This window comes from Lipomyces japonicus, assembly GCF_038497905.1.
Source record: "Lipomyces japonicus strain CBS 7319 unplaced genomic scaffold V1514scaffold_55, whole genome shotgun sequence".
NCBI classification, from domain to species: Eukaryota; Fungi; Ascomycota; class Lipomycetes; order Lipomycetales; family Lipomycetaceae; genus Lipomyces; species Lipomyces japonicus.
In genome coordinates, this window is record NW_027117867.1 from 48,012 (window position 1) to 69,567 (window position 21,556).

Sequence of the window (21,556 nt, forward strand, 5' to 3'; positions counted from 1 at the left end):
GCAGATATCTTGATCACGCCCTGTTACATAAATTTTATAAACAACTTTCAGCAGCTTCAGCTCTGCAAACCGCTTTGCAACTTTTCCTATGGTCGGTCGGGTTGGATACTATAACAAGCACTTAAATAATGAATCGCAGATAAACGTCTTGCACTATTCAACCTATTCGTTTATTAAAACATATTCTAATACAAACTCAATTTAGTTCTAAACTGTTCATATAATTTCTATCGCAGGTCCGAAACGCCACCTCAATTTGTAACTTGATGGATAGGCCATTAAAAAGACAGAAAAACCAGAGTTCTAAGGCTCTGATTAATTACGAATATCTCAGAACTGTTAACCTACTTTAAATGCCCCACTTATTTTAAAACCTCAAACAATCTAAATTCTAATTACTTTTCGCAAATTCAAAAAAAAAAAAAAGAAAAAGAAGAAAAAATCCAACGTCAAGAGATGAGGCGATGCCAAAATTGCTGAGATCACTATACTAGTTGCATGTTAACTCCGCCGCAATCACCACCCATGCTGTGATTTCGAGAACTCACGTGGTCTGTGACCTGTGATTTGGATCACAATCGGACGTTTGGCAAGTCAATTCAATTAAGATGGCAATTGTCAAACGATTTCAACTTCACAAGGCAGAATTAAACCCAAGCAAAGCAAAAATTGGTAAGAGAAAAAGGAAAAAAAGAATTAATTTATAGAAATGACGACTCAAGCACATCCAATTTTTTCTTCCCTTTTTTCATTCCAAGCTGGATCATCATCTGAATCCGCAACCGACAATGGCACCATCACAAACACAACCACGACCAACGCCAGCAGCAACAGCAGTACCAGCACAAGTCAGCCACCTGATACTCCTGTTGAGGCGATTGCATTAGCACTAGCCAATATTGATACCGCTGTTGACTCTGAGCTGGACGAGAATACCGTCCCGCCTATCGCACCGTCACATCTTCCGCCATCCTCACCATCATCATCATCATCAGCACACCCGGCCGCGTCACTACATGACCTGCCCACCAATTTCAATCCGAACCGCCGCATTTCAGTTAGCGGCGAGAGCTTATCATCAGCCCGATATGCTTCATCATCGTTTCGGCCTCGCGTGGTACCTAAAACTGTTGATCAAATGTCACGCCTGAACCGGATTATTGCCCAGAACTTCTTGTTTCGAGGATTAGATGAAGAAGCAGTTCATACCGTGCTAAATGTGTTGGAAGAGAAAAAAATAGCCGCCGGCGTGACTATTATCACGCAAGGTGATGAAGGGGAAACTTTTTACTTGCTCGAATCCGGCACGGTCGATTTCTATAAAAACAAGGTCAAGGTTTCATCTGCGGGTGCTGGCACTTCGTTTGGTGAGCTTGCACTGATGTATAATGCACCCAGAGCTGCGACTGTTGTGGCCACGTCGCCATCGGTGCTATGGTTACTGGATGGCATCACGTTCAGACGCATCTTGATGGAACGTACAGCGTCCAAGCGTGACATGTATGGCCAATTTTTACGTGAGGTGCCCGTGTTGCAGTCCTTATCAGATTGGGAACGAGCCAAGATTGCTGACGCACTTAAGGCCGTCACGGCTGAAGCTGGTGACGTTATAATTACGGAAGGCGATGTCGGTGAACATTTTTATTTAATTGAAGAAGGTGAAGCTGAAGTAGTTAAGCGAGATGAAGGCAAAGTAATGGACGCTGGTAAAGGTGATTATTTTGGGGAATTGGCATTATTAAATGATGCCCCCAGAGCTGCCTCCGTGATTGCAAAAACCAAAGTTAAGTTGGTCACGCTGGACAAGAGTGGATTTCAACGATTACTTGGTAACGTGCCATTAAAGACGTATTAAATCTTTTTATTATGACTCTTTTGTACTTTTGTTTTTAGGGAATCAAATAAATCTTTAGTTCATATTTATATAAAAAAAATGTAATACAAACTGTAACTATATAAACTGTAAAATAACTACTTATATGTGGAAAAGAAATACAACAAAAATAAAATTTACACGCACAACGAACACTAAATAAACATTTCCGAAAATTACTCCTCCTTTCCAATCCTGGCAATCAAGTCAGCGCCATCGACTGAGTCGCCCTCGCGAATCAAAATATCAGTCACCTTGCCAGAAGCTTGAGCTGATATAACCATTTCCATCTTCATGGCACTCAACACGGCGATCGGGTCACCCTTTTTCACATGAGTGCCTTCCTTCACCCGAACTTCAACAACCACGCCAGACATGGGTGCACCAACGTGTGACGGGTTGGATGGATCAGCTTTCGGTCGTGAGATGGAATCAACCGATGCGGTCTTGTCATCCACAGTAACTTGTCGAATCTCACCGTTAAGCTCAAAAAACACTTCACGCTGTCCCGTATAAGCAGACAGTGGGCCGACGGCAAGTAATTTCAAAATCAACAGTTTGCCCTGTTCGATCTCAACCGAAAATTCTTCACCAATCTCTGGCCTGGACAAGAAATATCGGGTTGGCAAAACAGAAAGATCACCGTACTTTTGAGTAAATTCTTGATAATCTTCAAACACCTTAGGATACATTACGTGAGACGCAATGTCTGTCTCCCGGATCTTGCCGTACTTCTTTTCCAAGTCCTTGCGTACCGCGGCAAAATCAATCGGTGGCAATGACTTGCCCGGTCGCTCGTCAATCTTCTCACGCTTGCCCCTAAGCGCACGCGTACGTAACGGTTCCGGAAAGCCACCGTAGGGTTGACCGATACGTCCTTGCAAGAAATCAAGCACGGAATCAGGGAAATCAAGAGATTCAGCTCGATCGACAACATCAGCCGGCGATAACTTGTTGGACACCATGAATTGGGCCAAGTCTCCCACCACTTTCGACGTCGGCGTGACCTTGACCAAGTCGCCCAGCAACTGGTTGGCCTCCACATACGCTCGCTTGGTCTCTTGCCATTGCGTGCCCAAGCCCAACTGTTGAGCCTGGAACAACAAGTTCGTAAGTTGACCACCGGGGATCTCGTGTTCGTACACATCTGGATCGGGGCCCTTAAGTTCGGCCTCGAAGCACGAGTACAACAAGCGCATTTGGGCCCAGTAAGAGTCAATCTCGCGAATGTGATCAGGGTTGATGCCGGTATCAATTGTACCCTCCAACGTAGATATCAACGCAGTCACGGAAGGCTGCGAAGTCATGCCCGACATAGAGTTTGACGCAACGTCGACCACATCTGCACCAGCACGTGCGGCAGCGGCCATGGATGCCACACCGGTACCAGCAGAGTCGTGAGTGTGCACATGAATGGGCACGTCAGGGTACTTCTCACGAATGGCACCGATTAGGATCGTGGCAGCCTTAGGTTTCAACGTACCAGCCATATCCTTGATACCAATAATGTGAGTCCCAAACTCAACAATTTTCTCCACCAGATCCAAGTAGTATGGCAAGTTGTACTTCTTCTTCGGGTTCAACATGTCACCAGAGTAGCACACGGTTGCCTCAACAACACCACCGGCCTTTCGAGCGGCGCTAACACCAACCTTGAGCTGTTCAAGATCGTTTAAAGCATCGAACACACGAAACACGTCCACACCGGCTTCCTTAGCCTGCGCGCAAAAGTGATCGATTGCGTTATCTGGCAATGACGAGTAAGCCACACCGTTGGCTCCTCGAAGAAGCATTTGAAACGGAATGTTGGGCACAAGCTTGCGCAACTTGCGTAATCTTTCCCAGGGGTCTTCATACAAGAATCTGTAAGCGACATCAAAAGTAGCACCTCCCCAGCATTCAAGCGAGAACGCGTTCGCCAACGCGTACGAGGTCGGAATGGCAATGTTGACAAAGTCCGTCGTACGCACACGAGTCGCAAGCAGGGACTGATGAGCATCACGCCAAGTTGTATCCATGATAAGAGTACCCTTGTACTCCCGCACGGCCTTGGCAAACGCTTCCGGTCCCTTCTCAAGAAATATGTTACGCCAACCTTCAGTGGCTGGAACCGTAACATCAATTGGCTTTCCAGAAGCGTCTTTGAGCACAGGGTGAATGATTGTAGACTTGAGCTTGGGCTCTCCAATCTGACCCTTAATCGACGAACCATTAACGGCAAGGTCGCCGAGATAGGCAAGAAGCTTCTGAGCTCTGTTGGCGGAAACCATCATTTCAAACAACTCAGGAGTATCGTCAATAAACGTGGTCCAGCAATTTCCTTTCACAAATGTCTCATGAGTCAAGAGAGCGAGAAGAAAAGGAATGTTGGTCTTGACACCACGGATACGGAATTCAATAAGAGCGCGGATCATTTTCCGGCGAGCAATTTCGTAAGTGGATCCAGAACATGAACACTTGACAAGCATAGAATCGTAATGCGGACTGATGACCGCACCAGCAAACCCATTACCGCCATCGAGGCGGACACCGTTACCGCCAGCAGAACGGTAAACTTCAATCTTACCAGTGTCCGGCTGGAATCCCTTGGAAGGATCTTCAGTAGTGATTCGACACTGAATGGCAAAGCCGCGAGCGGAGATGCGGTCCTGAGTGAGACCAAGCTGAGCAAGCGTAGCACCAGCAGCAATCTGAATCTGAGCCGACACGATGTCAATGCCAGTGATTTCCTCAGTAATGGTGTGCTCGACTTGGCTGTAAAATTGCATTCATGTCAGTAAATTACAGATGTTATGATCGCAATCACACAGGATTCAACTTACATTCTCGGGTTGATTTCAATAAAGTAATGTCTGTTTTGGCTGTCTACAAGGAACTCAGCAGTACCGGCATTACGATATTTGACTGAAGATGCGAGTCTGACAGCATCCTGAAGAATAGCATCACGAACAGATTTTGGAAGATCCTTGGCAGGAGCAATCTCCACCACTTTTTGATGACGACGTTGAACCGAGCAATCACGCTCAAAGAAATGCACCACATTTCCCTCAGAATCACCGAGAAGCTGAACCTCGATGTGTTTTGGCCGGTCAAGGAAACGCTCGATAAACACGGTTCCATTACCGAACGCGGCCTTGGCCTCTGAAGAGGCACGCTCAAAAGCATCACGGAGGTTATCACCTTCACGAACAACACGCATGCCACGGCCACCACCGCCAAAAGCAGCCTTAATTATGACAGGGTAGCCGTACTGAGCAACAAACTCCTCGGCAACCTGGACATCTTCAACAGGGCCGGGCGTACCGGGAACAACTGGCACGTTGTTCTGGATGGCAATCTTTCTGGCAGAAACCTTATCACCAAGAGCATCGATCACGGTATGAGGAGGGCCAATCCAAGCAATGCCGCTCTCCTCAACCTTGCGAGCGAACTCGGCGTTTTCAGAAAGGAAACCGTAACCAGGATGGATCATGGACACGTTGTGTTCTTTTGCAATATTGATGATCTCATCAATCTGAAGGTATGCCTGAACCGGCGTAAATTGACCACGGGTACCAATCTGATATGCCTCATCGGCCTCTAATTCATTCGGGTTAGCGGAGAAGGACCAAAAAGACATGAAACAGTAAATCATACTCTGCCTGTGCATCGAAAGCCTGTCCTCATAAGAATAAATGGCGACAGTCTGCATGGAAAGCTCATGAGCAGTACGGAAAATCTGAATCAATCGTTTAGCGTCACGTCAAGAGCAAAAAAAAAAATTGATGAAATAAACAAACATACACGAATAGCTGGAATAATTGCAAAAACAAAGCCAATTGTTAGCCATATGGGTATACACTTCAGAATCTGAATCAGATAAACGTACGAATTTCACCACGGTTTGCGACTAGAAGTTATACTGGTTAGCCAACACTGATGAGATCTATCAATCAATATATAAGCGTACCAAGAATCTTATTCAATGGTCCCAGGATGGCAGACTGTTCACGCATGCGCTGCATGGTGTTTATGGACGAGGAGTCAGCAGAAGCAAGCTCAACGCCCAACATTGATGAAAAGACAAACGAGAAAGGATGAGGGGGTGAGGTGAGTATGGATGGAGGGAAAGAATAAAAAAAGAGATAAAAAAAATTGACTGCACTCCAGTTTCTGGTGGTAGTGTTGGGGCGGATGCACGGGCTCCAGCGTAGTGGGCGTGGCGGTGGGCGTTTCGTACGTGGCTTACCATAATAGCAAGATGGTGGGCAAGCTACCCCCCGGCCCGACCTCCGGGCATCCCAATGTTACGTAATAGAGGGTCACCATCGCATGTATAAAGTATCTATATGCAATATAGAGTTCCAATTATTTCTTCCACTCCGTCAAGTGGTCTGCTAATCGAAAGATCTCGTTGACTGGGGAACTATCCAACCGTGTTGCGACGTCGGTCTGTTTGGGACCCGCGATTCCAGCTTTTCGTACGAGCCTGGCGTGTCTCGTACGTTGACTAAAATCACCAGTTACTATGTAGAGTAGTAATATTGTTTTTCATTGGGACATCTACGCTTTGCTCTTTTTGTTCTCGCTCAAAAAACCGCATTATGTCACAAATATAGGTTCACCGCTTGGTGATTTTTGCTCATCTTGCGACCAAATCGTTCGTCTATATAGACCCTGGTGACGATATCATAGTTGGCTCTCAATGCAACCTGACGAAATAACCAAGCACATTGCCGCAGTCTGTCCTCTGCTTTAGTGTTGCAATTGCAACTGAAGCTCTCGTTAATGGTAGTTTTGAAAAAGTTTTAGCCATCTTTAATACCATAAAGTCGCTTCTTGGTAGTGCTGAAAAATCAATTTGATTTCTTGTTTTAGCCTATATCTACCGCCCAAGACTAAGTCAATGCTTTCATGCCACAATCAGCTCAAAATGTGACCGAGTTGGATCTCAAATGACCTACGACAGTTGATGATTTAAATTCGGACATTCTTGCAAATGGTATTCCTTGTTTATGAATGGGCTCTAAAAAGACCAGGTTTTGGCAAACAGGTCTGTCAAAAAAAAAAAACACCGCATGGTTCATCCGCGCAATTGTTTAAGACCGAACATTGGGATGGCGACATATTCGTGAAAACCTTTGCCATCCTATTCGAGACAGAACTTTCCCGGCGATATGTGTACCTTGTTCTGTTATAACAAAACGAAAAAGAGACTATAAACTGATATATGGCGCAAAACACTCAGTCTAGTCTGATAAGTTGGTTTCAGACAGATTGCCGGTGTAAAATGCTGACTTTTTTAACACAATGATGAGTTGACTTGGAACAAATCAAGTGGGTGGGTCAAATGAACTATTCATCACACATGAGCAGTGGGCAAAAGTAAAACACTTCGCTCTTTCCGAAAACGTTTCTGGCGATGCAAAGGGAAAGTAACGTTAATGCCACGTGAAGTTATTACTTTCACAAATACGGCGAGTTGTAATGTAGAAAAAACTTGAAGAATATTAAAACAGTGTGCATGTCTTAGACTTTGAAAGCAAAAATGCAATGATCATGTGATGTTAAGTAAATTTATTGCAAAAACAATCTGAACAACCATAACTCCCTAAGCAGGGACAGCGAACAATGTCCCTCGAGTAGTGCTATTCTGGTTTTGCCACGGGGGACCTCAAGGGTTTTAAACACTGCAGATGCGAGGCCAGTGCCTAGTTCCACATCCATATTGTATAGCGGTACATTGACATCATCAGTTCGAGTCGCAAACCGAGGTGATTCTGAACTCGCATTCCATTCCAACACGGCGCCGACATTCGGCGCCAACGCGTCGATATCTACTTCGTAATCAACCATGACCGCGCCAGTGTGAAATCTCAAGACTTCGTTAGCCGCAGCTTCAATTCGCCAAGCTAAGCGGCGAGTGACAATACCAGTCATGTCAGCTGGATATCGCAAGTGTGGCATCGGTCCTTGCACAAAAAATTCAATCGACGAGATCGCCCGGCTTGCCTTCTTGATGACCGAACTGCTCATATATTTTTCACGCCGAAGTAGATAAATTGACCGGCCAGTATCTTGTATGCCTGGTTCAACAGGCAAAAACAAATGACTGATCAACTTTGTCGGCCGATGGCGATTGTCAATGTTAATCACCTGAGATGCCATGTACTCTTTTGCTTCATCAGGAACCACGAAAGGAGCAAGCTTTTCAAAAAAGTGTCGAGGCATGTAGGCAAAAGAAAACCTACATTGTCGAATCGGCTGGCGAAGAATGTTGGCGTATGGATTATTCTCAAACGCACGGCCAAATTGATTTCTACTCTTTGACTGGCGATTTTTGCGCAGTAACCGGTTACGATAAATTTGATCAAGATTGGACATGATAGGTGATGGCTGATTAATATCATTCGTTCCACTTGGATTTGAACTTTTCTGACTGAGTATGATACTCTCGCCATCAAGAATGTGGCTCACCGGGCTAGGAAAACCCGGCTTAATGCCTGACCGACGGTGATGACGACCTCGACAAAATGTAATTGACACTAAACATGGAACCTGGCTAGACAAGCAAGTTGGTCTTTGAATCAATGATAGAATAGTAGCAGTGTTCGTAGTTAAGCCGGTAGTCGGGGCAATTGCTTTGGAAATGGACAACCTACTAATGACGGCCATGTGGAGAAAAAAAAATTTAATGGAACTTCGCGAAGTAAATTGAAACGAACTCTGGCTCGCGAACATTTTCATGTCGCTCATCGCCGCGTTCAAGGCCGTGATGGCCCGGCATCCTCAGGCCATCGCCGTCATCACTGCCGCATATCAAGGCCGGGCATCGGCAGCTACAGTGTCATCGGTCACGTCGTTGTCCGTGGCCGGACCTGATCCACCGCTGCTGTCATTCAACCTGCGGATCCCGTCTGCCACGTCAGAGCTTGTTCACGCTTCCGGCCGGTTTTCGGTCAATTTCTTGGCTGGTATTGACGGTGCCGATCAGTTAGCTAGTGAGTTTGCACGTGCTGGTTCGGCTGTGGATCATCTGCCGTTGGCTCCTCATCCGTATCGGACGCCAATGCTTAACCGGGCGCCATGTCCGGTCAAGTCAGCAAGCAAAGCTAACACGGATGTCACTACGACGACGGTGTTGTCATTTTCACAGCCGGCAGCATTTGCTCGTTTAGACTGTGCTGTGCATGCTTCATTCCTCGTTCGTGATCACGAGATCTGGGTGGGCGAAGTCGAGCGCATCGATGCCGACCATCACGAAGGTGGTGGTGATACCTACACAACGAGGGGAACAGGAGCAAGTCCAGGCCTAGTTTACTTTAGACGAAAATTTCATAAGTTGCCTCATTAGTGTAAATATTTACTACAAGCATCGGTCGTAATTATATGTAAATTGTATATAGTAACGTAACGTGTATTATTTATTACCAAACAAGCGTTTTGCGCGGCGTGGGATTCAAATATCGTAATAATAATTACAATTAATTGACCTACTTCCACTCATCTATCCATCACCCCTACACTTCCTCTGTCTTTCTTCTCCACCGTCCAAATGGACTCTGACGATTTGTCCGCATCGCAATGGGACGACGTTGCCACGCCACTGTCTCAAGCGCAGGCTGCTTCAATTGATAGTATGTTATAATAATCTGCATTTCAAGTCGCTAATCAATTAGACCATGACCCGTTCTCTTCACAGCCAAACGACGACGGACAAGATGATCAAGAAAGCATCCAGGAAAGCGATGGCATTGATGATAATGGATATGATAATAATAATAATAATAATAATAATGATGATGATGATGATGATGATGATGATGATGATGACGATGATGATGATGGTGATAATGAAGACGACGACGACGGTAAACCTGAAAATAAAGACAATAACGACGGCCATGCCATTCAAAAGAAGCAATCATCTAAAGCTGGTCGTCAGTCTACAGCGTCGTACACTACCGTACCCGCTGTTGCATCTCGTGCCCGTGCTCTTCGAATGGCTAGATCCCGCAAGTCTTCACTCGCTACTGCTGCCGCGAATACAATAATCACTGAGCCGTCGTCGTCTGTGCTTTTTATCGATCCGGCAGTAAATCCTCTCGGCCCGCTCATCGACTCCGAGCCGGAAGATCAAGGCAATCAGAACAATAACGACAACGAACTTAACGAAGACAATGACACTATTGAAGAATCAAATGTACTCGAAATTCCCGCAGAGTTCGCCCATGAGCGTGGAATCATCTCTGCTGCACAATCTGCAGCAGCAGCAGCCGCTGCTGCGGAAATTACTACTGCAGGACCTACTGGTGGCGCCTCGTCTCAACCAGAGCCTCCTTTGTTTGAAATAGCCGTAGGCGACCCGGTCAAGGTCGGCGAGCTGGCGTCATCTTACACAGTTTACTCTGTTCACACTCATACCACGTCACCTGCTTACCGGTATTCAGACTTTATTGTCACCCGTCGTTACCGCGACTTTCGATGGCTATATCATCAACTCAACAACAATCATCCCGGCATCATTATCCCGGCCCCGCCAGAGAAACAGACTGTCGGTCGATTCGATGAGAGCTTTATTGAAGGCCGCCGCGCTGCGCTGGAAAGGATGCTTAACAAAGTTTCCCGTCATCCTCTTCTCCAAACTGACCCGGACTTGAAAATATTTCTTGAAAGTGACTCGCTTAACAGCGATATCAAGCTCAAGGACCGGACTGCGGCCGCAGACCATCACTATCGGTCGACCGACCAAGCAAAGTCGGCGGGCGGTATTATTGGCGCCATTGGCACCGCGTTTTCAATAAATGGTAAGTTCGTTGAAACTGATGAATGGTTCATCGATAAAAGATCATACATTGATGCACTCGATATTCAACTCCGTGCCTTGAGCAAGGCCTTGGATACGGTAATAATTCAACGCAAGGAACTGGCAGACAATACAGCAGACTTTGCCGCCACATTAACCCTTCTGAGTGAAGTCGAGTTATCACGGCCGTTGTCTACCGCAGTTTCAGGCTTGGCCGAAGTTGAGAATCGCATTCGTGACCTGCATGAGCGCCAGGGCCTCCAAGATATGCTCACACTTGGCGATACCATCGATGAGTACATCCGACTGATCGATTCCATCAAGACCGTGTTCGCTCAGCGTCAAAAGGCTTACACAACATGGTACTCGGCTGATCAAGACCTTAACAAGAAGCAGCAGGCATTGGCACGTGCCATTCGGATTGGTAAGACTGCTCCTGAACGATTAGCTGCGCAGCAGGACGAGGTGGGGGAGTACGAGCGCAGGGCTCATGGGCTTCGCGTTGCATATGATGATATTTGCAAGACTGTTAAGGTCGAATTCGATCGGTTTCAACGGGAAAAGATTGATGATTTTCGAGCATCAGTGGAAACTTATCTCGAGAGTGCGGTCGAATCTCAAAAGGAAGCTATCGAATTATGGGAAACTTTTTGGGACAGGCAAGGATTTGGTGATGTTCAGCAGGATCAAAATCGGCCACAAGTTACCGCATAGAAAGTAACCTTTTTTTTATGTTGTCTTAGCCTATGTATTTTTTTTAAAACGAACTATGTACAATGAATGAAGAACAATTACCCTCAATAGCCAACATGTTTTTCTTCTCCTTCTCTAATATCTTCTTTCCTTCTTGTTTAACAACTTAATATTCGAGTTCGCCTTGTAAGAATCGTCTTCCAAAATATCATCCACTTCTTCTGCATTCTCTCCTTGCGACTTGCTCAGTCTCTCCACAAACCTGGCCATTCTGCCGCCCTCGACCGTTTGCGGACCAGCCAATCCTGGCACGTTCGGGTTCCATGTCGGATGCACGCGTTGATCAAACAAATATCTCCATTCATTCCTAGGAAACTGTGACCGCCGTGTATACGTGGATCCGTCCGATAATTCCACCAGGCAATCAAATTCGTAGTAAACCGCTGGCCGCGTCTCGCCGTACCTGTACTTGCGCTTGGGCTTGCGCGATTGGATTAACGTGCCTGCATTTCGGCTCGGTTGGAAAATAGCTTGCATGACCGAAATGCCTTGCAACTGAGGCCGACTAGCTATGCGTAATGCCATATCGCAGATATTGTGATGAAATATATACGCAATCAGATGATTATCGTAAAGGCACAGAAGGAGGGCCGTGATATTCTCGAGACAATTTTTGTCATGTCCTTGCGGGTCACGTGGTTTGTTTGTGAAGTAAAATTATAGTTTGCTTTCGAGGTAAATTGGCAGAAAAAAAGAATTCGAGGAGAAACTTCCCCCACCGTCAATTTTCTTTTTTGAACAAAGCGAAAAAAAAAGACACATCTTCCGATTTTGTGTTATATTTAAATGGCTCGCGGTTCGGCTGCAAAGCGGACTGCGCAGCTTTCCGCAATAGCCGGTATGAGCAACGGCTGCGGATCGTCCAACAGCTCGTCGTCGTTGCTGGCGACATCAGATGAGGCCCAGCACCGCAAAGTCGACGACCGCCTACATTCGGCGCCACCGTCGCCTCCACCGTCGCCGTTGCCACGGTCACTTTTATCTCAACAACTTTCACAGCAACAGCAACAGCAACAACAACAATTACGGCCGCATCTCACACCGACGTCGTCGTTTTATGGCGACAAGAAGAGCCTGCCGGCGACGATTCTGCCACCGCACACGTTCTTAGATTCACTTACAATATTTGTTCTTATTGTACAGTTTCCAAATTTGATTGTCTCTTTTGTGCACTTGTTGTTTGCTTGTCTCACGTTTGTGCCGCCGTCGTCAGCAGCCACGTCTTCGCTGATTTCATCGCTCACGCATGCCACGCCTGCGTCGCCTAGCTTGCTGACGATTTTTTTCTCTGATATTGCTGTCGCCGTGGTGTCAATTTTTTTTCTTCCGCGCATTAGATCGGTCATGGTCGACCTCGGATCTGCTGTTATTGCGTCCTCGCTTAGTGGCGGTGGATCCAAGACCGCCATATATTGCACGTCGTTGTTGCAGCTGACACGCATCGTGCGGCATTCGCTTTTTCTTATTCGCCGTGGAACATTGCCAATCGACGCAATTTCTGCATCTTCATCTTCATCTTCATCATCTTCGTCGTCATCATCATCATCATCGATGTTGGCCGCTGCAGCGGCTGTTGCAGAACCCCAGTATTACTTGGCCGCAAGCACATCACCGATTCCGCGCACGTGGGATATGATTTATGGATCAGCCGGATGGTTTAGTCAGGCATTGGCCGTGCATATCGTTGGTCAGAGCTTGATGCATTCTATACGCCGTCTTTTTCTGGAACATGATGCCAAGCTTAGCTCGATGCCAGCCGCCAGCTCGAATCCGAACATTATGGGAGATGGCTACGGTATCGACTGTGAAGCGGCCGCGTATCAAACCACTTTACATCATACATCGCATCAGGCCTTCAACGACTCGGTTGCTTTGCCAACGCCTTCGCCATCATCCTCGTTGTCAACCTCGTCATCTTCATCATTGTCATCGCGAAAGAAAAAGAGTAAAAGCAATCAGTCAAAGCAGCAATTACAATCCCTATGGTCCGCGCTAGCGAATACTCTTGTTCTTGCATCTAGAGAATCAAATCAACTGAAAGGTGAATCTTTTAATTCCTTGGGTGATTCGGAACGTGGCCAGGCCGACAATGCCGGCACTACGGCAAATCAGTCACTTTTGTCATCTTTAATATCGGATGATGTGTCAAGTAATGGGCTAGGATACAGACCATCGGCGAATGAGCCAGCACTATACTCCTTTGTTCGGCACGTGCTTGAAAACGAGGTTGCTTTTGAAGTTATGCCGAGTTCGCCAGCTGCTGTGGCTGCGTCCACCACAGCCATTACATCCACATCGACGTCTACTAATGCAACATCAACATCAACATTGACATCAACAAGTTGTACATCAACAACCGCAACGACTGGCAGTGCAACGATTGCGGACTCAGGAGAAACGCACTCTTCAATTATTCCTCTTTCTTCTTCATTTGTTCCTTCAATTTTCTCTCACTCTGAGACGCCCCGGTATGTACCTACATCATTGGAGATGCAGGCTCAGCTATACACCGGTATTTCGGTTAGGGTCAATGGGATTCTCTGGCCCGAAGTGTCGGTTCAGACGATCGTGCCCAAAACTCACCACCATGATAGTCAGGATGACAGGCTATCCAGTGTTGTGGTGTTACTGGAAGCTAGCGTTGCTGATGAACAACAGGCTGAGACTACTATAGAGACAGAAGAACAGCATGCTGAAATGTTACTTGTCGTATCTGGACTGACACCAATTACGGAGTATGAAATCGAAATTAGCAAGTCTTTTAAGAGTGGCAGAAGCGTTGTGATTTGCAAGACTAATATTTGCACGTCCCCCAAGGAAGGTTAGTGTAAATTGAGAATTTGAGAATGTACATGTATTATGTACATGCTAACATTTTTTTAGCATCTGTTTCTATGCAGCAGCAACAAATTTCACGCCCGCTGTCTCCAGTTACAACCCTTTTGGACACGCTATGCACTACGAATGCGACTCTAACGGATGAAAAGCAAAAATTGAAGCGAACTAGGCGTGATCATTCAAAACATTTGTCATCGTTGAGATCGGAAATTGATTCACTAAAGGCACGACTTGGTACTGGTGACAAGGGCGACGAACGAGCGTTTCGAAGGGTTTTGGCCTTGAGGGAAGTCGTCCGACGCACGGAGGATGAGATTGAGTCACTTGGATCTCGGTTAGTTGAACTTGAGCAGGAAGAAGTGTCAGTCATGCGCGATGTTGGCGGTAGACGCAAGGAATACGAGAAGCACATGGCCGTTCTGTCTGAATGGGAGGCCGAGTTTAATGGCCAACGAGCCGAAATTGAAGAAGCAGAGCGGGTCGTGGTATCAGAGGAATCTACAGTGCAAAATCGGTCGGACAAATTGAGCGTTCGTCACCGTAAGCTTATGGCAGATTTTCAACGTGCCGACCAAGAACGGCGTGATGTATGGGATGCCGAGTTTGCACGTCGACGCAAGGAACGAGAGAAGTTGGCTGAGCGACGAAGAGCAATTGACGATGAGTTTTCAAGCGCGATCAACAAAATGGAGCATGGCATTAATGACATTCGCGAAAGAACCAACGCTACGTGGCTGTCGATTACCGTGCTAGACGATGGTGTTCAGGTCGCACCGATTGCGTCGATAGACAGCGACTGAATTTACATAGTTATGCATATGTTTTTATGTTTATGTTTTATTTTGTTTAATATATAGATATATAGTTATATATATAGTTTCTTTACAATGCAGTAAATGAATTGGAGTCGACTCCGGCGTTGACCCGGTGCATGTTATGTTACGGATAGATCGGCCACAGGTTAGGGCAAGGCCAAGAAAAGCGCCAGATGAAATGCCTTATTCGAATGTTTTACGGCTGCTAGCATGTCCATGACAGTAATAAATGTCATTGAGGATAAAGAAGCAATGTGTTGAGCATATATCATTTCGACTTGATTTCGAAATGTCCAGGTTGTTACTTGGCCACAGCATTACGTGCCTATGTCATTTTTGCCTAACGAGCAATTTGAAGGTAAATAAGGTTTGCGGGCCCCCACACCCCGAGGGAGCGCGCAGTCAGTTTTGGTTGTGCCTCGATAACGGAGACGGGAAAAGAGACATACAATTGATTGTAGAAAGCTCATGAAGAATATGTTGAAATAGTATAATGCATGAAATAAGATTGGTTTCTTGTAGGCCATCAATGCATGAACTTAATCGGCGTAGAAGAGGGAGTGAACGAACCCGGGGTGTCGAAGGCAAAAGCGCATGGGCGAACAGATCAATTAGTTATCCTCTCACACTCACGCTGTCGTATATAAACAACCTTAGTTTGCCCTTCCGGGCCAGCCGGTTTGATTTCCCCGAATCATTTGTGCTCTTTTTCTTTGCGTCTCATTTCTCAATTTTTACATTAAATGTCACATTTTTACACCATCTTTGTGGTCAGCGGCCCAGCTGGGTGCGGCAAGTCGACCGTGGCCAGTTTCCTGGCTAAAGAATTTAAGGCTCCGTTCGTTGAAGGTGATGATTTGCATTCGGCTGCTAATGTTGCCAAAATGACGAACGGGATTCCTCTCACTGATGAGGATCGCGTGCCGTGGCTGCAAACCATCGTGCCCACTCCGCTGGCAGAAGCCAAAAAATTTGCTCAGGAACCTGGTCACCATTACGCGTTTGTGACTTGTTCGGCTTTGAAAAAAAAATACAGAGATATCATCAGGGATTCCACTCGCAAGCTTAGAGATGTTAACGGCGAGTCGGTTGGGGTCAGGTTCCTGTATATCAAGACCGACCCTGAAGTCTTGCTGGATCGTGTCCGCGCCAGAAAAGACCACTACATGAAGGTATGATACATTTGACAAGGGCTTTACTATGATCATATATCTCGGCTACTAACATTTATTACTCAATCAGGAGGATATGGTTGCGAGCCAGATTCAAATTTTGGAACAGCCTACCATTTCAGAAACCGACATTGCCTCTATCGAAGTTACTGGCAAGACGCCCGAGGTCGTCGACACGCTCGCGCTCCAAGCAATTAAGCAGCTCGTCGTGTATTAAACCAATCAATTAATTATGAGCATTGCTTTGACTTTTAAATTTTTTTTTTTTTTTTTTTTTTTTTTGGCGTTTAATGTATATATAGATAATTGTTATAACAAGACACAATGAATCCCACTTAACTGATGATTACGTTATAGGACTAACCATGATTACATAAAACTATAGTTAGTTATCAAACCAACCAAGTAACCCGTGTATCGTGAAGTGACACTTAATGGCGCCGCAGCACGTTATCGGTCTCCATTCAATTGTCAAAGTGCTATTTACAAGTTGTCCCCACCCCCAGCAACTTTTCCAATTCTTCTAACTCATATACCACGACATGGCATTGTTTTTCAAGTCTCCACTTGATATTGAAATTCGTTTGGATGGCGAAGACCAGCGGAAACATGTTGACGTACGATTGGATAAACGGCGCAAGGAGAAAGTGCCGCTTTTCCTCGATGGCGATGCGGTCAAAGGCACGGTTGTCATCAGGCCAAAGGACGGCAGGCGATTGGAACATATTGGCATTAAAGTTCAATTTATAGGAACAATTGGTATAATTGTGGCTATTCTTCGATGCCATTGCGTTGTTTTCTCTTTCTTTCGACTAACTGTTTCAATAGAAATGTTTTCTGACAAGGGCAATACTTACGATTTTTTAACTCTCGGTCAAGAATTAGCTGCTCCTGGTGAGCTTCAACATCCAGAAAACTACCAGTTTGAATTTCGAAACGTGGAAAAGCAGTTTGAGAGTTACAACGGCATTAACGTGCGCCTGCGGTACTTTGTTCGTGTCACAGTAGGCCGCCGCATGGCAGATGTTATTCGTGAGAAGGACATCTGGGTATATTCCTATAACATCCCACCTGATACTGTCAGCTCAATCAAGATGGATGTCGGTATTGAGGACTGCCTGCATATTGAATTTGAATACTCAAAGTCACGGTATCATTTAAAGGACGTTATTGTCGGCCGCATATATTTCTTGCTGGTGCGATTGAAGATTAAGCACATGGAGTTATCAATCATTCGCCGTGAGACTACAGGCACGCCACCGAACCAGTACAACGAGAGTGAAACCTTGGTCAGGTTTGAAATCATGGACGGCGCACCCGTCCGTGGTGAGACCATTCCCATCCGACTTTTCCTCGGCGGCTTCGACCTCACTCCAACTTACAGAGATATCAACAAGAAATTTTCCACTCGCACGTTTTTATCCCTAGTTTTGATTGATGAAGATTCACGCAGATACTTTAAGCAGAGTGAAATTGTGTTGTACCGGCAACCTTGATATAAATCAATTTTTTCGCTTAATTGGTTTTTAAAATGCGCATGGAGTTTTATTTTTCACTTTGAAGAGTAATTACTGGTTTATTTAAATATATAGAATTGTTGATTGCACAAATATTACATGCAGAGATTATAGGAAGTTCAACTTGGATACTATTTTACCCGTGGTACTGGTTCCTAAAAATTAATTGCTTGTAATTTTCACCATTTTTGTTTTCCATTAAGGACTTTTATTTACAACAAACAAGTTCTGGCAAACTCGATACAGGACTAACAAGTTCTTATGTCTTTGTTTTTATCGATTTTGTTGTAAATTTATATGTTTCCCGAACAAACTTCGACTTTTTGTAAAAAAAACCTTTATTCCCAGTTTTTTTTGCATTCACTATACTTTTAGCGCACTCTCTCCTGATGCAAGGACATTCATATTAAACATTGTGTACAAATAATTAATAATTTTTTATAAAAATTGCATTATGTAAAAAATAAAAAGCCTTATATACAATAGGTAAGGTTTGAATAGAATAACTAAACATAATGTTTTGCATTGTTTTTTGTGACAGGGTGTGTGGAGTTCGCCGCCTGTAAGTCCGAATATCAATAACTAAGTGCGTTCTATTAAGTATTTACATGTACAAACATTTAAGTCCGAATATCAATAACTAAGTGGATTACCGAGAATAGGATGAGTGGCATATGCCGGTTACTACAGTATGTACTTTTAAACGGAACTTTCGAAATTCCTCCAACATGTCGTTATAGAAGCTTGACACTTTGACTGTACATTATATTTTTATTCATTTCATTTAGAGTCTAGAAGTTATTTTTCTAGAAAAGAAAAAATTGGCAGTCGATATATTAATTTTTCGAGTCGAATATAGACCCCTACACCGTCGGGGTTCGGCCCAAGATGTACATGCAGAATATATGTGATATATAAACCAATAACTATGTCGGTCCTAGAACTGACCACGGATACGCGGATATTGGCAAGTAAGTAAGTTAGCCAAGTAGGCTTCAAAAGTCCACAATCAGGAATAGTCAAAGCAGTTGATTCAACAACTTGAACTCGTTCCAAAACGTAACTGGCACTTCCATAATGCGTCTATTTTCAGTTAACTAGGCGGTGCCATCCCAACCGGCTATAACACGTTCTCTCTTCTTAATTTATTTTACCAATGCACTTTTCGCTCTCCATACACTACTGGAATATGACTTTATTGCCTAATCATTGTTTAAAATCTGGTTAACTCTTAGATAGGTATTTCTGCTGCGAAACAGAGTCGAACGGTAGTTCTCGTGGTGGCAGACTAACAAGCATCTCTATCCCGCCTTAGCCGTGGCTGCTAGAGATTATTTTGCAATTCCCGCCGCTGACGTGTCCGTTGAACGTCTATTTAGTGGTGGCAGAGATCTCATTGAACTTAGACGCTACTACTTGAATGGTGATACAATGAGAAAGTTGGTTCTTCTTGGTGAGAGTTTTAAGGGGCCAAATTGATATAGTACTCAGGTAGTTGTTGGCGTATTTTGTTCTATTTTTATTTATTACACTTCATTATACTTTTTTGTTATTGTTATTGATATACGTTATTGTTATAACTTACAAATATTGTATTGTTTTTAATAGATTTTAAATATTATACTGGAAAGAATACTTCCAATCTTGAATACTTTCCCGATATCCGTCATATTCGCGGAAATTATCCGCACGAATACAGACATGGCCAAATATCCGCGGATACGTGGACACCCCTACCAAATAATTTGTTTGGTCCGATTGTGGCTCTCCCCTTAATCGTTACGAACTACACGTCACGTAGATGTCACGACACGCGTTTTCTATTTACTTTCATTTGTAGCACACACCTTCTCCTATATTCCATGCCTCGACCCTACCACGCGCATAGCAACTGGAACAATATATAATGCGCCGTGGGGCACCGCATTTCTTCCTCTTTTTCTTTTTTCTCCATCTTCATTCACTTCACAAAGACGGTCAAAAATGGAAGTCATAAAGCTGTTTTTACACAAAATGACATCGGTCGTGGTTGCGACCTTTGTCTGGTTGGTAAGCATAGTTGTCGTTGTTGTTATTATTGGTGGTCTTCGGCGTTCGCTAACAATATTCTTGCATATATTACCATGTTTATGACGTTTGTGACAACCAAAATGAACTGGGTTTTCTCTAAGTCGGTAAGTAGTTGTCGTTAACTTTGACAACTGGATTGATGATTGTGACTAGCTCCTTACTTTAGAAAGAAGCAGCAGACGAGACTTATTCGTCGCTTCTCATCGGGTTTGAAGGAGAAGCGACGAATAAGTATCGAGTTGTGTGAACTTGCGCAACTCGTGGAATTACTCAAATGTGCAAAGTTACAATTAGGTGCCGAGGTTGAACAGCTCCGTCTGGATTTGGAGCATGTCCAAAAGCAATCTCGGCCGGCAACTGGCACAACCGTTGAGTTCGACGGGTTGTCGCATTCATGCAACAAAATTCAAACACTTGTAAGTGATTTTCCTTAACAATAGTGGTTGCTTCGGCTAACTTGTTGAATCAGAAAATCGCACCCTCATCATCGGCGGCTTTCATGCCCAGGGGTTTGAGTCTGAAGCAAGTCTTGAAGAACAGACTTGCTTGGCTAAAGACCTGATGGGACTTCATCAGTCGCTTTGGGACGACTGGGACGTTGAAAGTCGCCGACAACAACACCAACAACAAAAACCGGAGAATGTCACCAAATGACTCTCCGACACTCGCTGCCGATCACACTGACACTAGTGTGATACCTTGCCTACACGAGGGGCAGCGAGTGAAGGTTTGCAACAACAACCGGAGAATGTCACAAATGACTCTCCGGTTAGTGTTGTTGTTGGTGTTGTTGTCGGCGACTTTCAACGTCCCAGTCGTCCCAAAGCGACTGATGAAGTCCCATCAGGTCTTTAGCCAAGCAAGTCTGTTCTTCAAGACTTGCTTCAGACTCAAACCCCTGGGCATGAAAGCCGCCGATGATGAGGGTGCGATTTTCTGATTCAACAAGTTAGCCGAAGCAACCACTATTGTTAAGGAAAATCACTTACAAGTGTTTGAATTTTGTTGCATGAATGCGACAACCCGTCGAACTCAACGGTTGTGCCAGTTGCCGGCCGAGATTGCTTCTGCTTCTCAAGTCATCTCAGATCGAAACGGCTGCCGTCGTTACCTCGGCAAGCCGTCATTAAATTTTTCTTCTCGCTTGCTACGCGCTTGATGATCAAATTCAAGCTCAAGCCGACGTAGCAAGTTATCTCAGTGAATACTCAGTGACTGAAACTTGTCTTGTCGCTTGCTATGCGCTTGATGATTAAATTCAAGTCGACATAGCAAGTGCAAGCATAAAACCGATCAGTTTTCACTTTGTGTGGAAACCATTACAAGCTATTATTCCGGTCAACACTTTGTTCAAATTAGAGCAACACAAACTTACCTTCACTTCGAATTCTGCGTTAATGCTATATTTTTTCAAGGTCCCCCCGAATTCAATGCACATTTCGAGTATTATGGCAAAGCTTACCGGAAAACGCATGAAGCCCGCTAATTCTTTCAAAAAAAAGCTGTTAAAAATAGTTATCGTGAGCATAATACTTGAGTTTGATTTGAAAAGAGCGTGCCATTATTCTGTGGATGAAAGCGATGGATGAGGAAGGGAAAACTGTTTATTGTTTTTGTGTTTTGCACAGTTGGCCATTATTATATAAACACAAAATAGGAGAAAAAGCTCCGTGCGTTTTTACACTTTCGCAAATGTTCCCCTGATTATTTCACTTCTTAACTACGTAACTGTA

The 21,556-nt window shown here is 44.8% G+C and overlaps 9 protein-coding genes across 9 annotated transcripts; 6 read left to right on the plus strand and 3 right to left on the minus strand.

The window, feature by feature from the left end:
* Positions 1 to 595: 595 nt before the first annotated feature.
* Positions 596 to 1,920, plus strand: V1514DRAFT_337049 (cyclic nucleotide-binding-like protein). The gene has a single exon (XM_066928615.1). The coding sequence runs from the start codon at positions 710 to 712 to the stop codon at positions 1,853 to 1,855; it is 1,146 nt and encodes a 381-aa protein (XP_066781289.1). The 5' UTR covers positions 596 to 709; the 3' UTR covers positions 1,856 to 1,920.
* On the minus strand, positions 1,890 to 5,968 carry V1514DRAFT_354358 (carbamoyl-phosphate synthase L chain, ATP binding domain-containing protein). Its single transcript, XM_066929587.1, has 6 exons — positions 5,823 to 5,968; positions 5,742 to 5,762; positions 5,657 to 5,664; positions 5,510 to 5,591; positions 4,696 to 5,452; positions 1,890 to 4,627 (listed from the first exon to the last, which is right to left on the minus strand). Exons 1-6 carry the CDS (start codon positions 5,923 to 5,925, stop codon positions 2,050 to 2,052), a joined length of 3,549 nt encoding a protein of 1,182 aa, XP_066781290.1. The 5' UTR covers positions 5,926 to 5,968; the 3' UTR covers positions 1,890 to 2,049.
* A 1,461-nt stretch (positions 5,969 to 7,429) lies between these two features.
* V1514DRAFT_322157 (uncharacterized protein) lies at positions 7,430 to 8,527 on the minus strand (the record flags this gene model as incomplete). Its single annotated transcript, XM_066926099.1, has 1 exon — positions 7,430 to 8,527. The coding sequence occupies one exon, from the start codon at positions 8,525 to 8,527 to the stop codon at positions 7,430 to 7,432; it is 1,098 nt and encodes a 365-aa protein (XP_066781291.1).
* A 46-nt stretch (positions 8,528 to 8,573) lies between these two features.
* Positions 8,574 to 9,319, plus strand: V1514DRAFT_337056 (flavin reductase like domain-containing protein). Its single transcript, XM_066928616.1, has one exon. The coding sequence runs from the start codon at positions 8,598 to 8,600 to the stop codon at positions 9,204 to 9,206; it is 609 nt and encodes a 202-aa protein (XP_066781292.1). The 5' UTR covers positions 8,574 to 8,597; the 3' UTR covers positions 9,207 to 9,319.
* A 303-nt stretch (positions 9,320 to 9,622) lies between these two features.
* Positions 9,623 to 11,487, plus strand: V1514DRAFT_337057 (Vps5 C terminal like-domain-containing protein). Its single transcript, XM_066928617.1, has one exon. The coding sequence runs from the start codon at positions 9,855 to 9,857 to the stop codon at positions 11,370 to 11,372; it is 1,518 nt and encodes a 505-aa protein (XP_066781293.1). The 5' UTR covers positions 9,623 to 9,854; the 3' UTR covers positions 11,373 to 11,487.
* V1514DRAFT_337058 (mitochondrial 54S ribosomal protein bL31m) lies at positions 11,382 to 12,143 on the minus strand. Its single transcript, XM_066928618.1, has one exon. The coding sequence runs from the start codon at positions 11,934 to 11,936 to the stop codon at positions 11,487 to 11,489; it is 450 nt and encodes a 149-aa protein (XP_066781294.1). The 5' UTR covers positions 11,937 to 12,143; the 3' UTR covers positions 11,382 to 11,486.
* Positions 12,115 to 15,156, plus strand: V1514DRAFT_337060 (uncharacterized protein). The gene is made up of 2 exons (XM_066928619.1): positions 12,115 to 14,232; positions 14,295 to 15,156. Exons 1-2 carry the CDS (start codon positions 12,198 to 12,200, stop codon positions 15,047 to 15,049), a joined length of 2,790 nt encoding a protein of 929 aa, XP_066781295.1. The 5' UTR covers positions 12,115 to 12,197; the 3' UTR covers positions 15,050 to 15,156.
* Positions 15,157 to 15,807: 651 nt separating this feature from the next.
* Positions 15,808 to 16,453, plus strand: V1514DRAFT_344755 (P-loop containing nucleoside triphosphate hydrolase protein; the record flags this gene model as incomplete). The annotated part of the gene is made up of 2 exons (XM_066929203.1): positions 15,808 to 16,236; positions 16,307 to 16,453. 2 exons carry the CDS (start codon positions 15,808 to 15,810, stop codon positions 16,451 to 16,453), a joined length of 576 nt encoding a protein of 191 aa, XP_066781296.1.
* Positions 16,454 to 16,718: 265 nt separating this feature from the next.
* V1514DRAFT_337065 (vacuolar protein sorting-associated protein 26-domain-containing protein) lies at positions 16,719 to 18,121 on the plus strand. The gene is made up of 2 exons (XM_066928620.1): positions 16,719 to 16,995; positions 17,065 to 18,121. The coding sequence occupies exons 1-2, from the start codon at positions 16,779 to 16,781 to the stop codon at positions 17,730 to 17,732; spliced, it is 885 nt and encodes a 294-aa protein (XP_066781297.1). The 5' UTR covers positions 16,719 to 16,778; the 3' UTR covers positions 17,733 to 18,121.
* Positions 18,122 to 21,556: the final 3,435 nt, after the last annotated feature.